The 25723-nt window shown below is 37.6% G+C and overlaps 1 protein-coding gene across 2 annotated transcripts in view; it reads left to right on the forward strand.

Moving 5' to 3' along the window:
* Positions 1-25723, forward strand: part of PTPN2 (protein tyrosine phosphatase non-receptor type 2) — a 29991-nt gene that overhangs the window by 1051 nt on the left and 3217 nt on the right. Inside the window, exons 2-9 of one of the 2 annotated variants that reach the window (XM_064705804.1) lie at positions 1721-1811; positions 9313-9413; positions 10036-10134; positions 11283-11420; positions 18062-18271; positions 19595-19753; positions 22180-22370; positions 23927-24264. In XM_064705804.1, the coding sequence (XP_064561874.1) occupies positions 1721-1811; positions 9313-9413; positions 10036-10134; positions 11283-11420; positions 18062-18271; positions 19595-19753; positions 22180-22370; positions 23927-24134 (1197 nt within the window). In that variant the 3' untranslated portion in view covers positions 24135-24264. Of the gene's footprint in view, positions 1-1720; positions 1812-9312; positions 9414-10035; positions 10135-11282; positions 11421-18061; positions 18272-19594; positions 19754-22179; positions 22371-23926; positions 24265-25723 lie in introns of those variants that run through there. The other variant, XM_064705803.1, reaches the window with a different exon arrangement.

The following is a 25723-nucleotide window of genomic DNA, read 5'->3' on the forward strand; positions in this document are numbered from 1 at the left end:
TATATTTGTATTACAAATAAGTAGGATCTAGCACCAAGCCTGCCAGAGTTCAGGAAGGGTTTGGACACTGCTTTCAGGCACATGGTGTGGTACTTGGGGTTATTCTGTGCACAGTCAGGAGCTGGACTTGATGGTCTTCGTGGGTTCCTTCCAGGTCTGGTTGTGCTGTGATTCTGTGTGATGGCTGGATATTATGTGGGAAAACGGATTTCCAAATTAGTAATTAAATTTCTTTAAATTTAATTCTTTTTAGCAAGCCTACCCTCCCACACCATCACAAAATTGCTAGAAGTATTTCTAGCTATTTTAATACTTCTTTACCAAAGCTTGGGTCTGTTCCTGTGCACTGATGGTGCAGGTGCTTTAAGAAACAGAATATGTTGCATCCTGTTACTGAGTAATACAAAATTTACCTTTCATCGAAACTCGGGTGTGCATGCCTGCCAGATCCATTTGTTCCATGAGCAAGTTCCCTAAGCTTGTCAGCCATGTAAACAAGAGAAGTTCCTTCCAGTGTGCTGTATCAAAATGGAAAACCTAATAGATCAAGAGGTTTTTATACAAAGATGTGGAGTATTGCTGCTTGGAAGTTGCTGCTCCACATTGTGATTTATGTTCTTTGCAGATTGGCAGTACATTTTACAGAAAGGTCATGCAAGCAGTGCTAAAAATTAGAGCGTTCTTTTGTATGTTCTGTTTCCGCTGATGCCCTTTCTGGCTGTGTTCATTGTCTGGGAATAGACTAGACCATTTAGGAAGTTTGAAGACAGAGATAGTGGGAACATTGAGAAGACCAAATAATGCTCAGTTGTAATAAATTTAAATGCCCTTTGGGACATAATGATCAAATGTGGCAACATAATCTAAAAACAGAAGGAGAATTCAAAGTAAAATATTGTTAATTCTGTACTAAGCAACATTTCTGCTGAGATGGCATCAGTACAGAGATATAAATACAGAGTACTTTGAAGGCCATTTTCAGTTTTCTACATAAGGTAATTCTGTATGCCTTAGTGAGATTGTAGAAAAGGTGCACTCAGGGAAAAAATCAATAAAGCAGAACATTCAGAACGTGTGAACAGTAGGGTCCTTAAAATAGTGTGTGAGTCTGAGTATCTCAAAGATCATTAGAAGGTTTGTGTTAATGTGTGGGGAGAACAGGCTTTGATTCACATTGATATTTGGGACTCCAGAATTCTTCATATTGGTTCACATTTAACTACAGCTGTATGGGATGAGCCATCAAACCACCAAGAATAATCCTATGGCCCTTAATAGCAGCCATAAAATCATTAACTGGTTCACTTATGTTTGTGGGGGTTTATGCTGCCAGTCACTTTAAAGGAGCCAGCAGAATACTGCTGTTGCATCTGAGTCCCTTACTGCTTTGGGAGGAAATGTGCAGCTCTGAGGTAAACTGTGAGCATAATAAGTTTTTGGGATTAGGGTTTTTTTTCTTGCCTTTTGATCCTGATGCATCAGTTGCTTGTCAGATGGTGCTTACATTTGGTAGTTTTAGCCAAATGTAGGAAGATGTAAATAATAGCAGTTTGGCCATGAATGAAATGCATCTTCTGGGTGAAAATGACACTAGGGGCAGAAAAACTTGGTTTAAAAAATGTTAGTTATTGCTAATGTTGCTTAATTAATAGTATGTGTAGAATGTTAATCTTAATCATGTTGCTGGCTATAAGTAAATTATTTATTTTGTCTTTTTAAGGAAATCCGACACAAATCCAGTGACTACCCTCACAGAGTTGCAAAATATCCAGAAAACAGAAATCGAAACAGATACAGAGATGTTAGTCCATGTGAGTACCTTTTCTGCAGTCATTGCACTAGACCTTCTCTTACCTTGTCAACACTGGAGTTGATAAATCATGGTCATTGCAAATTTTGCATTTTGTTTATTTCTGTAGGCATGTGTCCTGTGGTAAATGTGGGGGTTTGGCAACAAATACAAATGTGTATAACAGAAGGGAGAAGAGTCTGCATGTTAAACTCATTGTGCTGAGTGGTGAATGAGAGATGGTTGCAAATCACAGGTCTTAGTGTATAGGTAAAGTTTTGTGAGCTGCAGAGTAATGTTTTAGAGGTTTTTTTCTCATAGGGAAATTATTTGTTTGATAGTGCTTTTTCTGTTGTAAAAATGAGTACAGAGGTTAAGTTAGTACACCTTGACTAAAAGAAATGTTTTCTTTTTGAACTGAGTGATTCTGTGCATTTTTAAGATGGTGTGGATAAATGCCACTCAATTTCTACTGTTGCATTAAAAAATGCTTGAAGTTTTGTTGGTTTTGCCTGTGTAGTAAATAAAGTGTGGAGTGCTTTGTACTTCTATTAACTGCCATAAAACGGTCTTTTTGACATAAGGATCTTATGTCTCACGTGAAAAAAAAATTTTTAGACCAGCTTCTCTGCTACAGAGATGCTGTGGGCTTCTTTTCATCAGCATTTTACTTCAGAAATTGTAAGCCAAAATTATTGCGAAAAGGTATGTGAGCTACAGATAGTGGAAAACATTATACAGCTTTAATTTTTTTGTAGTATATTAAAGTTGGGACAGATAACATGTTTATGTGTTCCTTGTGAAGTTTCCCAGAATACTCAAGGGTCCTAAAAACCACTTTGTTATTGGATCTAGAGTTTTTGGAGGGTTGCTGGTATATTGGGGCTTTTTGCTTGAGAGCCTGATCTGAATACCTATTCTAAGATTTGGAGAAGTGCTGAGCTCCTTGTTTCCAGTTGAAAGTTGTGGTGACAGCATGTGCACAGCGCTTCTCAAAATGGCACAGAAAGGGTCCTGGATTGAGTCACACTGGTGAGATGCAGCGCTGCTCCTTAGGCTGCTGCCAGGATGCTCCCCTGGCACGGTGAATTTGTACCAGATGGGTCCAGTCTGGCGTGGTGTTGAACCCCCCTCCCTGAAATTTTCTGTAAATCCATTTCCCACACATGCTGATGGAACTCAGCCTCAGAATTCAGTGCATGGCCTGCTGGCTGTGTCTGCATGACATCCCATTGGAGGAGTGTCCCGTGCTGAGGAAGATCCCTCAGATGGGCCAAGGCTGGCTGACTGGCACCAGGCTCAGAAATGGAGCCAGGCCTCTGGTGGACACAAGATGGTCTGTGCAGAGGCACTTGGGTGTCCTGGCTTTGCTGTCCTGTTGCAGCACAGCATTAGCATCTTACCATCTCTGAAAGAGAAGTTTCATTAAATTTCTGTTTCATACCTAAGTTGCAATGGGGGTTGTAAGATTAGAAGGCAAGAAGTAAGATTTGAGTCCAGAAGTCCTAGGTTCTAGTGCTGGGTCTAACATCCTATACAATTTCCATGTCAGATGCTGTGTCTGTGCATTTATCTACTGTTTCTCCCATACATGAATGTAATTCATATAAAGAGAGTGAAGATTTACTTTCAAACTGTTTGCATTTTTTTCTTTTTAAAAATAGTGTTTCTAAAAGAAGTAAAAATGCATGATATTATTTAAGTAGTACCTAATAATGCCTCCAGTAATACCTTATGGATGTGACTTGTATTCATCTCCTGCAGCTATCTGGAGCTCAATATTTTCCTTAATCATGGCATGCCTTTTACAGTAGTGGGGAGCATCAAACGCCTTTGCTTTAGTCATGGCAAAACCTGCTTCTGAAATGCATGTTTAGCCAGTAGAAAAAAATATGAATGATTGCATTAATTCCTGGAGCCAGTGCAAAAGCAGAGAGACAGATAAAATCTAAAATTGAAGTAGTGGTTTGGCTTAGGAAAAGGCTAGAGCTTTTCTGTTACACTCTGACATAGATTATTACATGATGAATGAACTGAATAAGATGGTGAATTTTATGGAGAATGAGTCAGTTTCTAGCATTTATAAAAGAAGGATGGTTTGAATTGGTCCACCTAGATAGTTTGCAGAACTGGGCACTAGGAACAAAGTTGTATCAGGAGAACAGAACAAAACACTGTTTGAACTAGCTAATTCTTCCTGAATTTTACTTCTGTATTTTTAAATATGACTCAGTTGCTTCAGTAAGAACGATGAGAGTCAGGAGCAGAAAGAGGCCTGGAAGGGCAGTATATGATAAATAAGATTTCAAGGTAGCAGTGCCTAAATTTCAAAGCAGCTGGGATAAAAGCTGCATAGTTTGGTCACTGTGGTGAACACATCTAATTGTGGTGCATGCATGCAAGGACTTGGTGTTGCAGAAATGTGAGACAACTCAGTCCCACACAATCTTGACATTTCAGTCCTTCACTTTACTAATTTCACTGCTTTTTAACAGTGTTTTGATGAAAAACAAGTGGTACTAATATTCTCAAATAGTCAAATGCCTTCAGAACCAGCTGTTGGACTTTTAAGATCTAGCTACTTAATCATACTGGAAGATGTACTTTAAAGAAAGAGTTTTATTTCTCCAAAAGCAACGAGAAAATGGTTTGTTAACCATGGTAGCTGCCAGGCCTGTCTACAATCTGAGGTGGTGTGTCTGCAAGAGGAAGTGCAAAGGTTGTTCAGTTTTACGAGAAATATGTCAATGACGAGTCCAGGCAAAAATATTTTGGGTTGGTTTGCCCCGTTTCAACTGTGATACCTGGGACAAATACACTGAAACAAAGTTGTGTCTGTTCCATACATTTCTAGATAAAAGTTGATTTGTTTGCTGGGAAAGGTTAAGCATTGCTGCCCATTATGGTTGAATTTCACAGTGTTTCCTGTTTCATAAGTATTTTTGTTAGTGTCCGTTTTCATTGGCTAAAGATCTGTAGCATGTGTAAGTTTGGTTTGGTAAAAGCCCTCAAGAATTACTGCCTAGATGAAAAAAAAAATAGCAGTCTAATAGTTTGGTATTAGTCTAGAATAGGCAGAGGAGTATTTTGGCTTCATAGTACTGAAACAGGAAGTTAATCTGAAATAGGTTTGGTTTGACAGCCAGTCATTTCCGGACAGATGAAACCATTTCTCAGAAAACGTTGTTAACAGAGGAAAGTAACTTGTGGGGTTGTTATTCTTTATTAATAATTTTAATGAAACTCTAAAGATTTCTGTAATTAACTTTCTTTCTAAATCTTAACCTTGGTTCTTATCAGTGAAGTCTAGTGTCTCAGATTGACTGGAAAGACCTTTAGAGCTGAGGTCCCAGATTTACAGGCAAGAAGGAAATCCCCTCAGCAAAATTGGAAGGATTTTTTTTTTTGCCTTTTGCTTTTGGAGGGTAGATGGGGGTTTACACAATTTTGTCTTTAGCCTTCCTTTGTAATATGGTGTGTTGCTCAAGAACCTGGGTCATCTGAGCATTTTTGCTGTGATAGATCATGTTGCTTTTAGAAGATCTCGCAAGGTAGTGATCTCTCATGTTTTCTTCCTGTGGCCTTGAGTAGATTTTGTGTCAGATCTTTCAACCATAGGCTTATAGAGTACAGGAGAGGAACATGAGGAGAATTGTGCTTTACAGGGAACAGAGTTGGAGCTGATTTGAATGGTTTTTACACATGGTGCTGATTAATTATCATTGCAGAAATGTTTGTTCCCTTTCTGTCCTGTGCTTCCAGTGTATGTGCTGAGAGCAAGGAGATGTTCAGCCCAGAATAAGCCTGCTACATTTCTTGTCCACGTTAGAAGCTGACATTGGTGATTTTTATGATGTTATCTAATGATTCTCTAAAACATCTTACCACGTGAAACATTGTAAAATAAACTCAACTTGCTGTTGAGTTTGGAGATACTTCTTCCTTTGGGGTTGGGGAAGAGGGGAATTTTATAGCACATGCTGATGTAAACTTTATTGTGCCCTAAGATTTTTTCCCATAATCCTGCTTGCAATTGTATGGATGCTATGCAGCAGTGACATGTATATTTTGGTATGAATACATTTCAGTGGTGAGCTAGGCCGTGACTGATGGCATTCATTGTGTACAACCAGTGACAGGGTGGTGAGGAAAAGTCATTTTGCCTTTCCTTTGCCTTAGGCTACCTCTGAAACTTGAGACTGTAAGTCTAGTGACAGAGTATTGCAATTTTAATAATTTAGCAGCTCAGATAGGCTAGATTTAGATTAGTGAAATGGAAGGGATTTGTTGGTAGGCGGGAAAGGTTAGGCAGGGTCACTGGGATGGCTTGCGGCTGCATGTTTTATTTATGACTTTCTTTAATCCACTAAGTAGCATTTCTCCTTCCTCTATTGTTAATAGCTCTATATTTGGGGGACCAGAGATGTCTCATGGATAAAAAAAATTTTGAAGCTATACAGTGTTCTAGAAACACACTTGTTTTATAATTAAAGCCTTTCATTAATCAACTGCAAGAACTGCGTGATGTAAAATGCCAAACATTTTTTGTCTTTATTTCAACTGGATCTGTCATTTTTTGTTGAGCAAGAGATGGGCAGATTGATGAGCATTGTGAAGTTTTGGGAAGTATTGTCACTGGGATGGAGTTCCACTGGAAATGGGTAATCAGAATTTGCTTACTCAGACAGGGTCATTCTGGAAGTGTTTTTTCTCAGTGCAGGAGCCAGAATGAGAATAATTTTTAAGGTTTCCACTTCCTTTTCAGGCTGTGTAGTTTGTCAAAATAGGGGAATTAGTACTTCAGAAAAGCAGTACTGTGTTTTAGCTGCTGTGGGCATGGCAACACATAAGCTAAATCTTATCTTAAAGATAGGTTTATCATTCATATAAATCTAAGTACTTGGTAACTGGAAATTATATACATACGGGAAATACATTACAGCTAACTCACTGTCAAAAGCTGGCTTGCTTCAGTTAATTCAGAAGAGCAAGCCAGGGTTTGAATGAGGTTTCTAGGTCATTGTGTCCTTTAAGAACCTCATCCCTTGAAAGAAGAGAAATCAATATATTCTAGTGGTTTTTTTTGGTTGTTTTTTTTTTTGTCCTTTGTACTGTCTGCCAGAGTTCTTGCAGGATCTCTTCTGTTTTAGTTGGGGAGGGAGAGAGAGGCTGGCTGTGCATAGAATTTCTTATTAAAGGAACTTAAAAAAAAACATCTTGCAGAACTTTATTTGTTATGTTTACAAAGCAAAATGTGCAAGAAGGGAAAAAATGAATCTGAGAATGTAAGGATTACAGTAGGAAGCCTCCTTGGGGGCTGCAGTTATTTGTCCCTGGCAGCAGTACAGCAGCTGCCGCCGGGTGATTAAACTGTTAACTGTGCTTGCTTGCGTCACCTTTCCGAGAACACTGGTACCGGTATGTGTGATTTACTATAACAAGATCTTAAGTTTTTCCTGTTGGCAAATGACATGTAATATTTACAGAGGTCTTGGTTTCTTTCCAGTAGAAACATTTCAGATAAAGTGATACATGAAAGGAAAAAGTAATGCTTTCCTATCCTGGCAAAATAATATCAAAGAGATATATTTTACTTTAAAATGCACATGTGTCTTAATTTTGCTGTGTCTTGGCTTTGATAATATTTTTTTTTCTTCATACAGGGGTATCATAATTCTTTTAAGACTCCTGAAAGTTAAGATGGTCTTGCCTTACAGCTGGAATGCTAATGAAAACAGACTAACCCAGTATATCAAAAATAATTTTTCAGCATTTTTCTGTTCTCTGCACGTTCGTATGTGACTGCATATAAAAGCTAGGAGCTAAGGGAGGTGGGGCAACAACCCCAAATTTGAGTGCTTCAGCAGCAGCAAACCAGTTCTACTTTACTGTTGACTTCTTTACTCAAATCCAACAAGATCATCTTTGGTGGTTGCCAATAGCAGAGGGAGAAATTAAAGGCAGATCAAAACCTAGTAAATGTAGTTTTCCCAGGTTTCCAAACACATGGAAAGTATTCATATTAAATCATACAAGCAGTCTGTAGAACAAGAGTCTATCTAATTCTTTAACTGGTTTTTGATTGCCATCAGCTTTTTGCCTATCCAGGTTTATATAAGCCTGGTGCTGCACAGGCTGCCTGTGAGTTCATCTATTGCAGTTGTGCTGAATTTGATACTTGGTAGTTGCTAATGTCTTTGTGTGTTTCCCCAAGTGTTTGTCTAAAGGAAGTGTGAGCCTTTTGGTGCAAGGATGGGTGGGCTGGCATTTTAACAGCAGTCTGGGCACTACTTGAGTTTTGTGGGTCAGACTAGGTGAATTCAATTTTAAAAACTGGTATTGCATCATAATTCACTTTGCTGTCAGTTTTCTTACGGAATCTATTCCATCTCTTCCTGAGATATGTTGAAGTTTCTTAAAGTAATTTTAGTTTGCTATTTTTTATTTACTCTTCTTATTCTGCTAGATGTTGAGCTTCAGGAGGTTTACAGTCAGTTGAATCTCATTTTCTGGCATGTAGTTGTTTACAGATTTTAAATTGAAATTACTGTTTATTTCATACAGTGACTGATAAATGGCTGGAGGATTACTTACTGCCAACAAGTCTGATTACCTAAATATCTTCTAGAGGTTCATAAACCTCCTAGAGGTTCATAAATCACATACTAAAAGGTTCTAGAAACAGCCACAACGACTTTTTATTATGCAGTTTTTTAGTTTGACAGTATGATAATCTTTCTCATTTTAATAGTAGAATTTTAAACAGAGTCCTTTGCTTGTCTCTGCCATAAAAAGGGGAATCGTCAGTCTTGCTTGTGTAATTTTGAGATGAAACCATGTTGTTAGATTAGGCTTCATTTAATTGGATGATTTGTTGATTATTTTTGGTTTTGCATGCGCCTTTTTAGTATTTTTGTGTTGTATAATATTAGACAATAGCTTACAGGGAAAATGAAATTAATCAAATTCAAGCCTGGCTTGAATTACTGCGAGTAGATTTTCCTGGTTTTTTTTTAGCTGTGTGAGCTTAGCTTTATGATTCTACACCAACCTTTGAAACTTCAGTTCACCAAAAGTCTCAGAATTTAGGAAATAATGAACTTAGGAAATAGTGCTGTGGAGTGATCTGGTGTGATAGGACAGTTGTTTGGTGTGAGTTGTGGTGCTGTTGTATTAAGGAAGTGTAACTGTTGAGGGATGACTGTGAGGACCTTTAGGCTTGTGTGGGAGTGTTAATTTGTTTGCTTGGGTTTTTTTTAAAGAAAAATAGGTATTCCAGTTTTCTGAGCAGCTTCTATTAATAGCTGCCTGAAATTACTCTGATGAAATGCCAATGGGAGAATGGGACAGTTATCAAAGTTATGTGAGAAATTAGTTTTTCTTATTTGTAGTTTGCTGTTTGGGTCTTAGAGCAAAATTTAGTTCTAGTTGCTTGTAGACTAGACCTAAACCTAAACTTGCCTGTTAGAGAGTATTCATCGAGATGGATGCATCATTAATTCTTAATTTTCTTTGAATTTTAGATGATCACAGTCGTGTAAAACTCCAGAACACCGAGAATGATTATATCAATGCCAGCCTAGTGGTCATAGAAGAAGCCCAGAGATATTATATTTTAACACAGGTAAGCAGTACAATTACTGGGTTATTACAGGGATTGAGAATCTAGGGAGGGGGATTTGTACAGTTGTAATTCATATTTGGATTGTTTCATCTCTCCGTGAATTAAAAGTATCTCATTATTACATGAAGTACAGTATCTGTGTGATATAGTTGTTAACAGATTATTTTATAAGAAAAACTAAAGGGGATATTGAAGTATGAGTAATTTACTGCATATGAAGCTTCTCAAATACTTCTTGCACTTTTTTTCAGTTCTTTTGTAAATATGTTGCAACAATACTTTGACCCCTTAAGCCATCTTGTACCCTCTGAGCATGCCTGCAGTAGCTTTTCTTTTAACAGCACAGTAGTAGTGATGCTTAAACCAAAATAACCATTCCCTGAGTTCTTACTGATTTGTTGTTTGCTTTTGTTTGGTATTTTTTTCCTTAAAAAACCCCCAGCCTTTTTAAGTTCTGGAATGATCTGTGGCTACTTTCTTGCCTGCCATTTCTATAATTCTATTAATAATTTGTTTAAACTTAAGGGGAAGACTCCTTCCTGTTTCCCACAGTGAACTATGTGCTCAAACCCTGCTTTGCCTATACATTCTCATGCCTATTTTTGTATTTTTTACTACACAGGGTCCGCTACCTAACACATGTTGTCATTTTTGGCTAATGGTATGGCAGCAACAAACCAAAGCAGTTGTCATGTTGAACAGGATTGTTGAAAAAGAATCGGTAAGTGACATTGGGCATAAAGTTGTAAAATAAGCCACACAATTTTAATACAGTCGAGCAATGTTTGATTGTTACATTAGAAGAACTAATAAATATCCTCACTTGTGTGCAGTATAATATGTATTTAAGATGACAGTGAAGTGTGGGAGCTAAGACCTGCAGTTTGGTGAAAATAGCATCTAACAAACGCATATCCAGAAAGGTGAAAATAGCATTCTGAGAAAGGGTGTACAAATAGAACTGGTGAGGAGTAGAGGCAGTGCAAGATGTTCCCAGGACAAAATGGAAGGTGTGAAAAAAAAATAGATTGATTCTTCTAACTGTCATGGAGGAGCACATCTGTTATATAGAGATGTTAGCTGTAACAATGAAGGCAGACTGCTGCCCAAGAGCTGTTGAATTGATCTATTAAGTTAGTTATTTTTGATTCTTTAGAACCATTGACATATGTGCAGAATACACAAATCTGCTGTTGTGATGTAGTTTTTCTGCTATGGTGCCTGAAAGCATTGCAGATTTTTGTTATAAATGCATGTCATTTGAGGTTAATGTTTTTTATTCATTGCAGATTTGTGAAAAAAAATTGACTGGTCTGTTAAAAAGTCACCTATTTTCTTGTGCAAAAAATTTCCTAGAGAAAGTTTGAGTGCAGAGCAAGAGGAATACAAGACAAAGAATAGTTTTGCATTGGTTTGTTCATTCTTTTGTTTGACTAGAACCTTCCAGTATTCAGCAGGCCTGGGTAGAACTAGGTGTGATAGATGAGTTCTGTAAATGTGCAGGTGTGCAAGTCAGAAACAAAGGGGAGAAGTGCTGAAATAGCTGAGCAGAGATCTCAGTTCCCTGTGGAGAACTGGAGGGGGGAGGGGAAGGCTTAAGATGTATCTCAAAGCTTGTTAGCCATGTGATGGAAGAAAGCATAAACACATAAAACTGGAATGCATAATAGCCACTGAAACAGTTGTAGTAACTTAGCTGTAAACATTGTGGACTTCAGCAATTCCTCAAAGTGGGAGCAGGTGCTTGAGTCTTCTGTATTAATAGTGTGGACTCAGAATTTGCACATGCAAAGCCTAAGATACTAGGATATTTAACAAGATTTTTCTTTTTTTCTTTCCCCTTTTTCTTTCTCTTAAAAAATCCATTAGGTGAAGTGTGCACAATACTGGCCAACAAAAAAAGACGACGTTATGACATTCAATGAAACAGGATTCCGTGTGAGACTGGTGTCTGAAGATGTCAAATCCTATTACACAGTGCATCTACTGCAATTAGAAAATATCAATGTAAGCTTTGCTCAGTCTGTACAGCTCCTATTTGTGGGCTTAAGTGTGTCATGAGAACAACTTAGCATGATGTCACTTCAGGTTTGAGTGAGCTTTTACACTGGAAATTTTAATGCACTTTGCTTCTGAGAATGTTGAAGATGTTTGTGTGGAAATAAGCAGGTGATTTAGACCTCAGCCTATACATTAGGAGAGATAACATCTTTGGCATTTGTGTACTTGTATTTTCCATTTGGTACCTTAACATGCTGAATTCTAAGTGATGGTAGTGGTGATTCTAAAAGGAGCTGTAAGAATTAACTTAAGGGAGGAACACAAGAGTAGAAAATTCTGATTTCCTTTGAATATCAGATACCTGACTGAGTAATTACTGATTTTGTACTGGAACTTGAGATTTCTATGTAATTTAGTCTAGCTGTCTTAAGTTTCTTGGGGGAGGAGTGATTACCACCTGTAGGTAGGTAACTTTATCTTCTCTTGCTCCACCTCCCCTTTTGCTCCATAGGACCAACCATCCTTTTCTCTTAAAAAATTAAGCACATTGACAATTTAACCAAGCTAAGCTTAAAATAATTGTTTCTGGCCTGAGCTTGGGTTGGAGCTTCTGTTTCAGATTGGAAGACAGGATTGAAGAGCTCATCTGTTTGTTCCAGCTATGTCTTGTAAAATATTATCTCTTCCTATAAATCTTGCCTTATTTTAATTGAAAGTGCTAGTGTGGCAAGTTTTCAAGGTCATCTTTGTCAGAGAACTTGGGAAAACAAAGCTTGAAGGTGTTCTGCCTGTTGTTTTGTACAACCATTGATCTATTTGAATTTATAGTAACTATTGATGGTATTCTGAGATAATATTCATTAATTCATAACCTCCCTCATGAGATCAACATGAAAAAACTTGGCATGTTATTGCTTGGTCTTCTCCATGTTAGAAGAGCTTTATGAAATATTGTCCTGCTGACCTGAATAATTTCTCTTTAGTAGTTTGTTTATTGACAGCAAAGGCAAAAGAAAGATGAGTAATGCTGGGTAGCTAGTGCCTGAAAAAGAACAATTCTGCCTTCTGGAAAGCTGAGGCAAGTTTTCCTAACTACCAGAAAGGCTTCTTTGTGGAATTGTTCAGCTGATGTTGGCTCTTACTTTTAAACTTCCTATTTTCAAAGGATGCAATTTTCTTTATGTTTGAATATTTTGTTTATGTTTGAACATGACATTAACTGGAAAATGCAGAAATGCCTCAGGGAACAGCACAGTGTATACTTTAGTAGACTTTTGGGTTGGAGATATTGAGCACTTAAATTTCTGGGTTTGTTTTCGACCAGCAGTGCAGACCTGTCAGCACTGTACAGAGTTTCTTGTGTGTCATTGTCCTGGTTTAAGATGGCAAACCCAGGACAGTGATATAAATCAGTTTCACAAATACCAATCTTTCTGTAATGAATTTTTATTTTATATCTCTAACACTCTGGTAAGGCTCCATGAACATGAACTCCAACACATAATTTTTGTAGGAGAAGCAGAACATACTTGGTTCCTCAAGCAAAAAAAGCTGCATAGTTTCTAGTCTAAAACTGTCAATGTTATGTGCAGCCTTTTGTAAGAATTTGATAATTATACCATAAAACTTGTGGGAACTGGCTATTCACAGTAACTTGAAATGTGAGCTTAACTGTGTTTATGTAAGTTATTCTGCAGGGGCCTTTGGTGGAGGCAGTGTAAGACATTTAGCCACTCAATGCCTGGAATATAGGATGACTCATGAACAAAATATACTCTGAATGCCCAGAATACTTAAAATTTAGTATTTCCTTGAAAACAGAGAGAACCAAGGTTGTCTTTATAATGCAAGCATTCTGAGCTCAATTAAGTTTGTCTTACTGCAGCAAATTTCTTTAAGAGATAAACAAAATATGGGTATATGAAGAGTCAAGTGTTTATGTGGTTACCAATGAAACAACCTCTGAGTAGTTGGTTGGTTGGTTTTGTTGCTTGTGTTAAAGATTGCTTAGAAATACAAGTGGGATTTGGGGCTGTTCTTTCTCAGGATTGTATCCAGGTATTTGTTGGTTTGATTTTTTTTCTTTTACATCTGTTACAGGAAAATTTTGTTCTTAGGGCTAGCACAGAGAAAATGGAGAGAAAATGGTGTTTATTGGTATCTTTCCAAAAGATGCCTAATGTTCTTTGTTTTGCTGGTGATCATTTTTGAATTTGCTTATTTTTTTGCCTGACCCAATCTGCATTTTAGAATGCAGGTATTTGAAGCTGCTTTTCCACCACGGTTCATTTTGTATCTTCCATGGGTTTGGTGGTATCAGTTGTCAGCTTTTCTGAAAGTTGAGTACTGCTTTCTACTGGAATAGTTCAGTTATCAGAACTGTCCCTTAATAGAGACTTACTGTGAAGGCTTCCACCAACCAGTGCCCCTTGGAAAATAAAGGAGAAGAAAGATAATGTGCTCATGTTAAAATTTTATAATAATTTATGAGTGAAGCTGTTGAATGGCTGTGGTTTGAAGCAAAGTCACCCAGCTTACTGGAGAAGTCATAGCAAGGTGTATGAGAGCCTGTTAAATCTGTAAAATAACCTTTGCAAAATGCTGCAGGAGAATTGTTAGATACTGATATCTAACTTGGGAAAGACTCCACCTTGTGTTGAATATGTATTTTTCTATTATTCTTTATTGTTGCTTTTAGCTTTTTTATTCCTTAATGTCACAACTTTTTGTATTGGTCTTTAGAGAAAGAAACTTTGTTTTCAGTAATTTCAGGTACAGACTAATTCAGACAAACTATGCAAGGGCAAATGAACATCAGATCTTCAGGGAAGACAGGGATTGCTTGGATAAGGAGAAAGAGCAGTGGAATTTGATATTGCAGAAGGAAGCTTTCTGAATGTATCTCAGCCTGGGTTTCTGGAAGTAAGAATACAGCAGTAAAAGGAGAGGTTTGCGAAGAAAATACTTGTTGGTGGAGAAAGGACTAGGACAAATGAACTAAATTTGATGTGACACTGGTGGGGTGATACTTTAGAGTGAGGACTGTTAATAAATCTCTACTGGAATCTTGGGTCTTCCACAAATAGCAAATATTTGGAAAAACCCATTAGTAAAATGGATTCTCAACTTAGTACAAAGCTTCTGTGTGGCTGTGACTGTCAGATTAAGGTAATGCAAGGCTGCTTAGCTGATCCTGTGGATGAACCAGAATGTTTCTGATAATTATTTGTCCCCCTTGTCCTCAAGGCCATTTTTATTTAAATTTTGGAAAACATTTTGGCCATCATGAATGAGCAAATAGAGGAGACTCTGGTAGAAGTTGATTTATGATTTTGAATTTCAGTTTGTAGAATATTGCCATTAGAGGATGCCTTTTCATTTTCATATGATCAAATTAGTTGTTAATGAACTTAAGGCAAGTTCATTAAATATGGAACCACTGTAGGGTTGTAGGTGTTTTATGTCTCCATGTATTTGACCCTTTCCAGTAGCACTTTGATTATGGCTTTTATCAGCAGTGTGTGAAACATAACAGACCAGCATTGTTTTGTTATTCCCTTTTTGATTTTTACTTGACCCTGAAGGCACCAACTTCACCTTTGAGCATTTTGGTAGTGCTTTGTTCATGTTCAAACTCTCATGTGACTGAACTACCTGAAGTTACTCTGAAGATTTTTGCTCCTTTTTGTTTGGAGTGATAGGATAGTCACTGTAAAAAGGTTATGGCAAGGCTTGTTTTGCTGGAAGTTAATCTATATTCCTGTTCTGTTCAAGTCCTCATGTGGATCTCTGTAACTTGGAGCTTGTCCTTTGATCATCTTTTGATTATGCTGTTGATGTTTCCAGTAGTTGGTGCAGCGCTGTGCAGAGTGGTGTCTGTCTTTGCAAGTTCATCAGGTTTAGCTATCTTGGTTATTTATGGAAAGCTTATCCCAGTAGTTCATAAAACTTCCACAGTTTGAGTAATTTAACCAAAATAGTTTTGTCCCATGATCATTCAAGGATTTTTTTGTTTTTGGTAGCTAGTTTTAGGGAATAAATCTTGGAAAATTGCATTGTGGTTACCATAGAACTAGCTGGTTTTCAGTTACCATGCAGAAATATATAATATTTCTATGTTATATCCCTTGTGTATTACATATAAAATTTTATAGCACTGCCTGAGTCTTGGAAGTCCAGGGGTTTTTATTTGAAAAGATTAGCTAGTTTCCTGGTAACACTTCAAATTAAATTAGTTGTTATTTAAATTTGACTTTTTGTCCATCAAGAGTTGCGAATCAAAAAGCCAGACCTCTTCTCGTAACAGTCCCACGTCACTTCATGGAAGTGCTGTGTGGCTCAGTGACTGGGAGCTGTTTGAGAAAGGGTGGTACAGATCCTCACAAAGGCAGTGTTTCAGCTGTACAGCCTGGCTGCCAAGCACCACTTGAAAGAGCCATTCTGTTTAAGAGCAGTGTGGGAGCTTTGAAATACCCAAATGGGATTTGGCGGTAGGATTAGAGGCTGCAAATTCAAAGATGACCAGCTGGTTCCAGTGCCTCGCAGTGGGGCTCTTGAAGAGTGATGAAGAGAATAGGTATTTCTAGAATGAGCTGAAGGGATGGAAAATCATGGGATGGATAAAGCCTCCATACAAGAAAGGAAGGAAAAATGTAGTTCTGTGGGTTACAGCAGAGTGACGTACAACAGCGCTGTTTCATTTCTCTTTTACAAATAACTATTTCAGATTAGTATATAAGTAGGGTCACACTTAGCCATACATACTTTGTTCTTTTTCTTCAGGCAGAAGATGCCAGTGCTTGTTTGGGGTAAAAAACCCACACAAAAGAACCCCCCTAACCAAACAAAAGCCCACACAAACAAACCCCACAGGTCACCTTTCTTGAAGTGACAGAAAAAGGCATTTTTACCTTCTTGAGGTGTAAGGGATGCTTTCAGAATGTTGAAGTAGGGAATATCAATTGCTACCTACAGAGATCATCTAGAAACAACTTCAGCCTTTACTTAGCATGTGCATTTAGCTCACCTCTCTAGTTTTTCTCTTAGTTTTGTTTTTAAAGTGATGAATTGTTTTTCTTAGAAATTGAGGAAATTGCTTAAGTGTTACTTAGAGATTTCTTATGAAAAATGTGCCTGCTTCATAATTTTTAAACAGGTCATTCAGTTCATTTGTGAGTTAACTTGCTACTTGAAAAACTAGGTACAGAAGAGCAGTAGGAGAGCAAATGCAAACTCTTTAATCTTTGCTCAGATAAGGGGAAGATTATTTAATACAGTATATTTATACAGTTTGGGGCCTGATATTCCTTTTTTCCCCTATGAAATCTTAACGTAAACTTGTTTTCCCAATATTGTAGATCACACTTTATTATCCTTGTTGGGCACCTAGCCAAAAGACAAAATATTTCTGGAAGATAGCTGTGCATCTGAGAGTGACTGGACTTGTGTTAATATCCACTGTTTTCTGTGAAAGTGTTGGCAGTCTTGCAGTATTGGGCATTGAAGGCAAAAGACAAGTTGGGAGACTTATTTTTGTTACTGCAGAAACCACGAAGTGAATCCTTTTAGTTTCACAAAGGAATTTCATAAATTGTCTCTCACAGGAAGTAGAAACAGACTGAGCACGTGAAGAACAGTAGAATTTATTTTATTTCATGGCTATATTTTACTGTTGCTGAAGAAGAAGAATACCTTTTGTGGAATACATTGATTTTAAATCCTTTTGTGTTCAAACTTTGCCAAGATCTATGTAGATGTCAGTGTATGTGAAAAATTAAATAACTGAAGTCATAAATTATAGATGAATTAATTAAAAATGAAATAACTGAATTAATAAATTTTAAAAAGTAACTGAACGTGTATAAAATTTCTGAGCTAAAATCAGAATCACCGTGGCAAGGAGCAGCACTTAACAGCAGGTCTGAAGTGAGTTCCATAAAATTGTGATCCAAATTTTATATACATACTCTCTTGCTTTCATTTCAGCACTTGCAATTAGATGGTTGAGTTAGGATAGGAGCTCTAACAGAGTGGTTCTAAAGCAGCTGTATGATTTTGGAATCCCCCTTTTTGACTTAAAAAAGATAGAAAATGTCCGGCAGAAGTCCTGCTGGACATCCTGCTGCTGTATGGGTTTTATAGCCTTTTCCAGGAAGGAACGCTTCCTGCTGCTCTCAGTAATGTGGTTAGTGTACAGGAGATGTAATACCTCTTGGCATTACAACTAGCTTGAAGCAAAGTGCAGAGTGTGCACAATGCTGACATGGGTTATTTCAGTCATGTTAATTCTAGCTGTCTAGTAACTGCTGTCAGACATTGAACTGCATTATTGGGAGTAGGACATTTGGGAGTAAATAGTAAAGCAAACCAAACATAATATTGGAAGTTTGAGAAGAAGAAGAAGGAAAAAAAGAAAAAACTCACGTGTGGTAATAATTGCAAAGGAGAAAATTACCAACTCAGATAAAACTGCTTCAGTGTGCACTGTTGGTTGTCATCCAGCTTGAAGCAAGTTACTGGGTTGTTTGTCTTAATGGGAGGTTTAAAATAGACAAGAGCTGTTGATTGAGCTTGGGAGAGTGTGCACTAACTGAGCCAAAGAGGAATCCTTTCTAGTTCTAGTGTTTATTATTTGTTTTCACTTCTAGAGTGGTGAGTCCAGGATGATCTCTCATTTTCATTATACTACGTGGCCAGACTTTGGAGTTCCTGAATCCCCAGCTTCATTCCTGAACTTCCTGTTTAAAGTCAGAGAATCTGGTTCACTGAGCCCCGAGCACGGACCTGCAGTCGTTCACTGCAGTGCGGGAATAGGACGTTCCGGCACGTTTTCATTAGTAGATACTTGTCTTGTTCTGGTAAGTGTTTGCATTCTCTCTGTCACCCCTTCCCTTGTCCTGACACCCTGCCAACCTTCCCAATATGGGCTTTCTGCTCAGAAGGCTATAAAAACATTGAAGTTAATGACATTCCAGTGGAAATTTAAATTAAGACATCATGCTTTTTTTTCCTCACATATTTTGATGGCAAAACCACAGCTCTTGAAATTTACAAATTCCTCTTGGAGTACCCCGGGACAATTATATATTCTCAAAGCTTCCTGGAAAGTAAATTGTAAACATTCTTTTCCTTTTACGTAAGATATGCTTAGAAAAGGTTGAGGATTGGTTGTTTTTTCCATATGAAAAAAGCTTGTGAATATATATTGAGATGATTGAATCTGTAAGTCTTTTTCTCCAGGGCCTTTTTAAGCGTACAGAAAATTGTTATTGTTATCTGAACTAGGATGAGAACTCAGGCATACTCCTAATTCTGAATTTCCCCTGCTGTGCAGCCCTCTGGGTAATGGGGCTTGGCAGCCAGTTCCAGTGCCACAGGGATGTATAGATTGTTTGCTTATAGTGAACTGCATCATCTATAATTGCTCATGACATGAGTGAACCATGAATGTTAAAAAATATTTTAAATAAATCAAAAATTTTATTGGACTTGAAAGTCCGGGCACAGAGTTTTCTCTTTGTGCTTGGTAATAGTGATAAGGACAGATTTAACTGAAATAGAATTTCAATTGAATTACAAGAGACACATTTTCTGGTGTGATTAGATCCTCTCAACTTACTTTTTTTGTTGGTTTTTTTTACTTCAATTTTTCTTCGGTTTTATGCATTTTGAAAAGCATAGAGGTATGTTTTGATGGAAATGTACTTCAGAAACACCCTGTGAATGTAATGTGGGGACAAGTGTGTGCATTGCTTGGGTTTGGGGTTCTGCTTTACATAAAGAAACTTCTGCCATAATCAGTCAATCTGAATTCTGTTCTGTTCAGAAGCAGTAGGAAATATTACTTTACAGCTCTGATTCTTATAGTCCTATTTCAAAGTCCAAATACAAGCCTGAAAAAAATTGAACATATCTATATGTCTTAATTTTAAGGCTTAATGTTAGGGTACAGTTTATTTGTTTAATATACTATCCTTGATTTGTTCATAGTAAGTTTTCATTAGATAGTTTGCATTTTTCCTTCAAAAACAAATTAGAAATAATTTGAGATGTTAATCTTCCTTATAACTAATGGAAGCATAATATGGACAAATTAGATTTTAGATTGAATTTAATGATTAATTTTTACTTGTAATTATTTTTATATACCATTGACACTTTCAATGTAACTTGCTTTACAGATGGAGAAAAAAGACCCATTTTCTGTAGATATTAAGAAGGTATTACTGGATATGAGAAAATATCGAATGGGACTTATTCAGACTCCTGATCAACTAAGGTTTTCATATATGGCTGTAATAGAAGGAGCAAAATTTATAATGGGGGATTCAACTATACAGGTAAATATTTAGCTCCATGTATTTGAACAGCAGATTGCAACAGTAGTTAAAAATAAGCTCCAGAGTATTTTAAAATATGTAATTTTATGAGATCTAAATGATTAACCTTTTTCATTAGATGCCTAGGAGGTATCAAAGGGTATCTGTTTGTGTGTGTCTTCTATCAAACTAAACTTTTGACCCTGTGTATACATCCCCTCTTAGATAAAATATGAAAATAATTTGTCTGTCCAAACATTTAAAGAAAAAAAATGGTTCAATTGATATTTTCATTACCAAAAAGGCAAGGTAATGCCCAGTGTCACTTTGAAGATAGCAAGGATCTGTTTTAGAATTTCTTTGCTATTTTCCTAGCAGATAAGTTGCCTGATGCTACAGATAATATTTATTTGTAAAGTTGCCTTGTTTCTTCATAGCCTTTAAAATTTGTGTTAGAGATAGTACAATCTAGCCAAGTATAATGATTTTGGGTGCAAAGAGATTACCGAATCTCACTGTTTTATCAGTGCAGCTTGCACTGCCTTAAGTGGCTAGCCTGGGTGGGAGGGAGAAATGGGAGGAGAGGCTTTGAAACACATTTAATTCTGCTTTCATATGCTAGGGCTCTTTTATTTTGTTGATTTCTTGAAATCATGAATAGGGCAGATAAGCTAAAACACATTTCCTTTCTTTGTGGTATTGGTAGTGGTCTGATTCTTCCCTTTAACAAATGTTTCTTGACTTGCTGTGTAAATAAAGAAATAATTTTACACTACTGCTAATCAACACCTAGATGGTGTGCTGCTGGTCTGGTACCTGTGCCAGATGTCTAGAAGACTTCATGGTTCATTCTAATGCTAACAGCAGTTTAGTCTCTTCATTTTGTGGAAGCTGTTTCTGGTGGTATGAGGTATTGTGTCTAGTAATACTTTTCTGCTTGGCTTTTTTTGAAAGCCATGCTCCAAAGTGAGCAGCTCTGGTTCCAATACTTACCCATCTAGATCACAGGATTTCTTACTTCTGGATACAAGTGAGCATTGTCAACTCAGAATACTGCTTGTCGTGTTCAAGTGTGTTATTTATTCATAGTAAGAAAATGCCTAGGAAGGCACACTTCTCTTTTGTTCTCTTTTTCTTGTTACGAATGTTCTGATGATCTTCCTTAAATCAGTGTTTCCTGCAGTGCAAGGCATTTGTCCTGATGCTTCTCTCTTTAGGCCTTGGCAATATGTGCAGAAAATCAATTGGCAGTGCTCAAAAAAGCACATTTCTCTTTCAAGGTCAGCTAGGTCATTTTTATTCCATGAGGAGTGGTTGACTCTTCAGAGTGTGAGAGGTGTTCATTTCTCTCTGCTAGTGATGGAGAGGGCTTGAAGTTATTGAATGCCTCTCTTATTTAACATTAGCCAAATGTCCATCTCTGATGTCTCCTTGGATTTGGAAGGCAGTAAAATGTGCAAACACAACTTTAGATTTTAATGGAGGAGTCAGTTCATTGTTAAAACTCATTTTGCCAGCAGTCCATTTATAAGTAGCTGATTTTTTATATCACTTTGAGTTTGATATTTAGTTTAGGCCAGCAGTCTTGAAATCATTCAGTAGACAGGAGTCTATTGCTTGGTTTGAGAAGATTCAATTTTCAGTTCATCTGCTTTATCATAGACTTCTAAAAGTAACTGATTTTTTTTCCTACAAGGTATTCTATGTCTCTGTAGGCACTGGCTGATTTGTGTGAGAAAAATGATTGGTTTTTAGGGCTGATTCTTTTCCTTCCTGTGCACTTTCTAGGCTTCTTTTCTGCATGAAATTTTGTTGCAGCAATTAGTTCTTCAGACTATTTATCATTAGGACAGAGATCTAGCAAAACAGGTTTATGTCCAATGCCTTTTTTTATTCCATCTGATTTCAGATTACTTCTCAAAACAAGATGAATAACTGTTTTATGATGCTGCAGATCTCTGGGCTAATGGGCCACTAAGTGAAATAGTAGGCCATGACTCTGGCATAGATAACTCTAAGTTAAATTTTCCCAGTTCTCTCTTTTTAGGCAGTTCTTGTATACAAGGTCTTGCTGTATTTTGAAGCCGTAAAAGGTAAGAGCACAGCACAGGCCTGTAGCAAGTAGAGGGACATGGGAAGTGCAGGACAGTGCAGGATTTTATGGGACATAATGCTTCCTAATTGTGGAGCTGCTGTGGTCAGTACAAACCCTGAAGGTTAGAGGCCTCATGCCTTTGAAGCACCATCCTGGAAATATAGAAAAAAGGATCATTGATAGTTGTTGAAGACACATCTTGACCTAACTTTATTTCTTCATCTAGCAAACTTTTTTCTTGATCTGGTAGTTCCTTTAATCTACTTCTGTGACTGTTCTTTTGGAAGACATGTTGGCAAGGGAGCCCTTTAATATTAGGGGAGTGTTTGAAATGTGTTCTGCTTGTTTTCAGGAACGGTGGAAAGAGCTCTCTAAGGAGGACCAAGCGCCAAGTTCTGAGCAGTCTCCTCCACGCCCAACCAAAATAACCACAGAGAAGTACAATGGGAACAGCATAGGCCTGGAGAACAATGATCAGATGGAGAAAATAAACCCTGACCTGTCCACTAAGGTTCAAGATATCGTAGATGGGAACGTTGAAAAGTAGGCAAGATAATGAAACTTTAAAAGGCAGATACACTCAGAAGGCTGAATTATTAGGCTGCTTTGCTTATTGTAAAAACATTCAAGATCTTTCTGTAGTAGCAAGGGAGAACAGGTGGTATTTGACTGTCTTATTTAATGATTTTAAAAATACCACCTCAGTGATTCCTTGTGATTTGGTTTTATTATTCAGAAGTCAAGAGAAGAAAAGTTAATGTCTCTAACTGAAGCAGCTAGACCTCACACTTTGAAATCATTTTCTTAACAGATTGTCAGTGAACTCCACTGTGAAGTGTGAATGAGGTCCTGAAATTGTCCAGTATTTCATACTGATTTTTAAATGCAACGTTGACCTATGTTTCAAAAATTACACGGTTCCTCAGAAACACAAAGGAGTGGTATCACATACCACTTTCTGTGTCGTGGTCGAAATTGTATCTCTGGAGCCGTGTATTAGCCTCTGTTCATGTTAAATCTGCCTGCTGTGAGCAGGTTCCTGTGGTTTAGCTGTGTCAGGTGAATTTGCCTTTCCCTCAGGAGCGCTGATGCCTCAGCTGGGAGGCACGGTGTCACTTGGGCCTTCCCACATGTGGGTTGCCACATGTTGATCCATAGCCACAGATCCAGAAACTGGGTCAGGGCTGTGCCAAGCTGAGCCATGTGGTGCACAGAAGGAGGCAGGGTGTGTCCCAAAGGGCTGCAGCTTGAGATGAGACACAGCAGTTCAGTGTAGATAGGCTGGAATTGCAGAATAACGGTTAATGCTGTTATAATAACAGCTAATATAACAGCTTTTATAAAAACAGCTAAATAAATGCCCTCATGAGTTTCTTCCTGTGTCTTCATGAGTGTTTTGAGAGAGAATGACCACAGTTCTGTAGTTGTTTGAAGGAGCCCCTCACAAGAAGGAGTGAGGCTATGGGGTTGTACGTTAGAAGTCAATCAAAGTTGGTTTTTGTGTCAGTTGTGCTGTCTTAGAGATTTCGAGGGCACTTTGGAGATATAAATTACAAGGTTGTGCTGCTAGTGTAACACACAGGACTTGGTTTATGGTGTGTCCTGTATCAGGATCTGGTTTGCATCCTGAGATGAGTACCATTAATCCTGCATGCAGCTGTGAGTAGGGGTTGGAGTCAGTGTATCGTTGAGGCTGCTGTGAACTCTGCAGTGGAGGCACCCTTGTAAATACTGGGACACTTGCACATGGTACCTGGCACTGCATGTAAGGGCAGCCTCCACACAAAACATCTCAGCTACCAAATGGGGCCCAGACAGGGGTGGAAGACTCAGCTCAGATAACTTAACTAATTCTGTTCTCTGTCGAACTTGTAGATTAAGTACCGTGTACATCTTTACATCTGTCATTTACTTATTTGTGGGGCTTCGCTATCTGAAACTCTCTACAAGGAAGATTGCTTGGTTTGGATTTTATATACTGCTGCTGTATGCTGCTGCTGGGTTAACTATTTGGAGTGTTGGAAAGAGGTTCGTTTTAATATTATAATAGCCTTTTTTCCTGTTCTTCAGTGTAAGAGTCACCTTTTTTTCTTTTTAAGTTCTGTCCGAAAACGACTGCGGGAGGATAGAAGAGCGCAAACAGCACAGAAGCTGCAGCAGATGAAGCAGAAGCTAAATGAGACTGAAAGAAAAAGAAAAAGGTGGTTATACTGGAAACCTATTCTCACTAAGATGGGGTTTGGTGCACTGTTTTTAGTTGGTGCTTATTTTTGCTGGAAAATGTATTTTCAAAAACATTCCATGTAAGTGAACAGTAAGTGTGACTGCTCCAACAGATTTTGCTGGAAGGTAATGAGTAGGGGTGTGACTTTAAGCATAAACTCCTTATTCCTGGAATGGGTACAGACTGTTACAGACAATAGAGAAGTGATGTAAACTTGATCTCATGTCGACATCTCAGGACTTTCCACTGCAGGTACTTAGAAAAATGAACCGCTGCCCCCCACAGAATTGATGGTTTTTGTTTAATATGAGCAGGTACAAACTTGCTGCAACTGTTTATACACTTTTTAAAACGGTGTTCTACCAGATCTTGAACAAATGCTGAACCATGGAGGTTTAGCTACTGAAGGCTGTCTGGATTTAAATTTACATGCCTGACATAAGCAATAAACAGTGTTGTATCATTTACATTATTAATGCAAAGAAGTTATCCTTAAATATGTGTAATGTGTAATGTACTAGTGACATGAACATAAACATTTTATATTCTTACAACCTAGGATAAATATATTTTATAATTGCATATTTAATCTTTTTGTAGTTCACTGTACTTTTAAAAGCTCAGTTTGTACAAATTTCTGACCAAAAGAATTTCATTTTGAAACTAAATGTAATTATAATTTGTGCATGAAAAGAATAGTGCAACCATTCCCCACATTTGACTCTCCAGTTTGAAATGAGCAGCTAGGGGTCTGATGAAGCACTTGCCAATTTCTACTCTGTTAATTTGCATTCCTTATTTATTTTTTGTAGTTTTCATTATTTAAGACTTGGAATTTTTTTTTAAGGCTTTTGAGAACTTAGCCCCGACTGAAAGTCATACTGTTGATTAATGTATTCAGACTTCAGCTACTGTTTGAAGGCCAACATTTTTCAAGTTCTGACATTCCATTAAATATAAAACATGTTTTGTGTGTCTATAGATTTTAATTGCTAGAACAAATAAAATTAATTCACCAGTAATAGTTGTAGGAAACACATCGAAGGAAACTGTAGTTGAACTTCCAAGGGTGGCTCTAATAGAAAAGAAATGTTGGTAGTGTTCTGCCATACCCGGTGTTTTCAGCTGTATGAGCCACTTTAGTAGCTTCACAAAGTCTAGAACTGCTTTTCACGTTCCTCAGCACTGTATTAGACATGCTAGTAAAACACATTTAGGACTAATATTTTGGGAGTATCTCTCCTACAGCCCCTTTAAAATTATTGAGCACTCCCTTTCCATTACTTGAGTAGTAACACTTCCTAAATAGTAATTCAACACAAACCACTTTCTGCCCTTTAAATTACCTTTGAATACAGAGATGGTATATGGCTGAATGTAGCTTGTTGTTCAAGCTAGGATCTAGTAATTTGTAGGATTGGATTGTACTTTGAAACGGGAATTTTATTTATTCAAGCATTGCCTTGTTGGGTAACTTCAGAGAAGTTATGTTTTCTTCTTCTGTTTTCTAAGCTTGGTTGTTTTCTGTTGGGTGTGGGGTCCTGGGGGTTTTCTTCCACCCCCCTCCCCCATTTTGTAAAGCACTTGTTGGATTTACTGCTGAAAAATACTCAAAAGACCTGGCTGATTATTTGCTCCTTATTCAAAGGAATTGACTTCAAAGCTTTGCAGT

The sequence above is a fragment of the Zonotrichia leucophrys genome, chromosome 2 (genome assembly GCF_028769735.1).
Source record: "Zonotrichia leucophrys gambelii isolate GWCS_2022_RI chromosome 2, RI_Zleu_2.0, whole genome shotgun sequence".
NCBI classification, from domain to species: Eukaryota; Metazoa; Chordata; class Aves; order Passeriformes; family Passerellidae; genus Zonotrichia; species Zonotrichia leucophrys.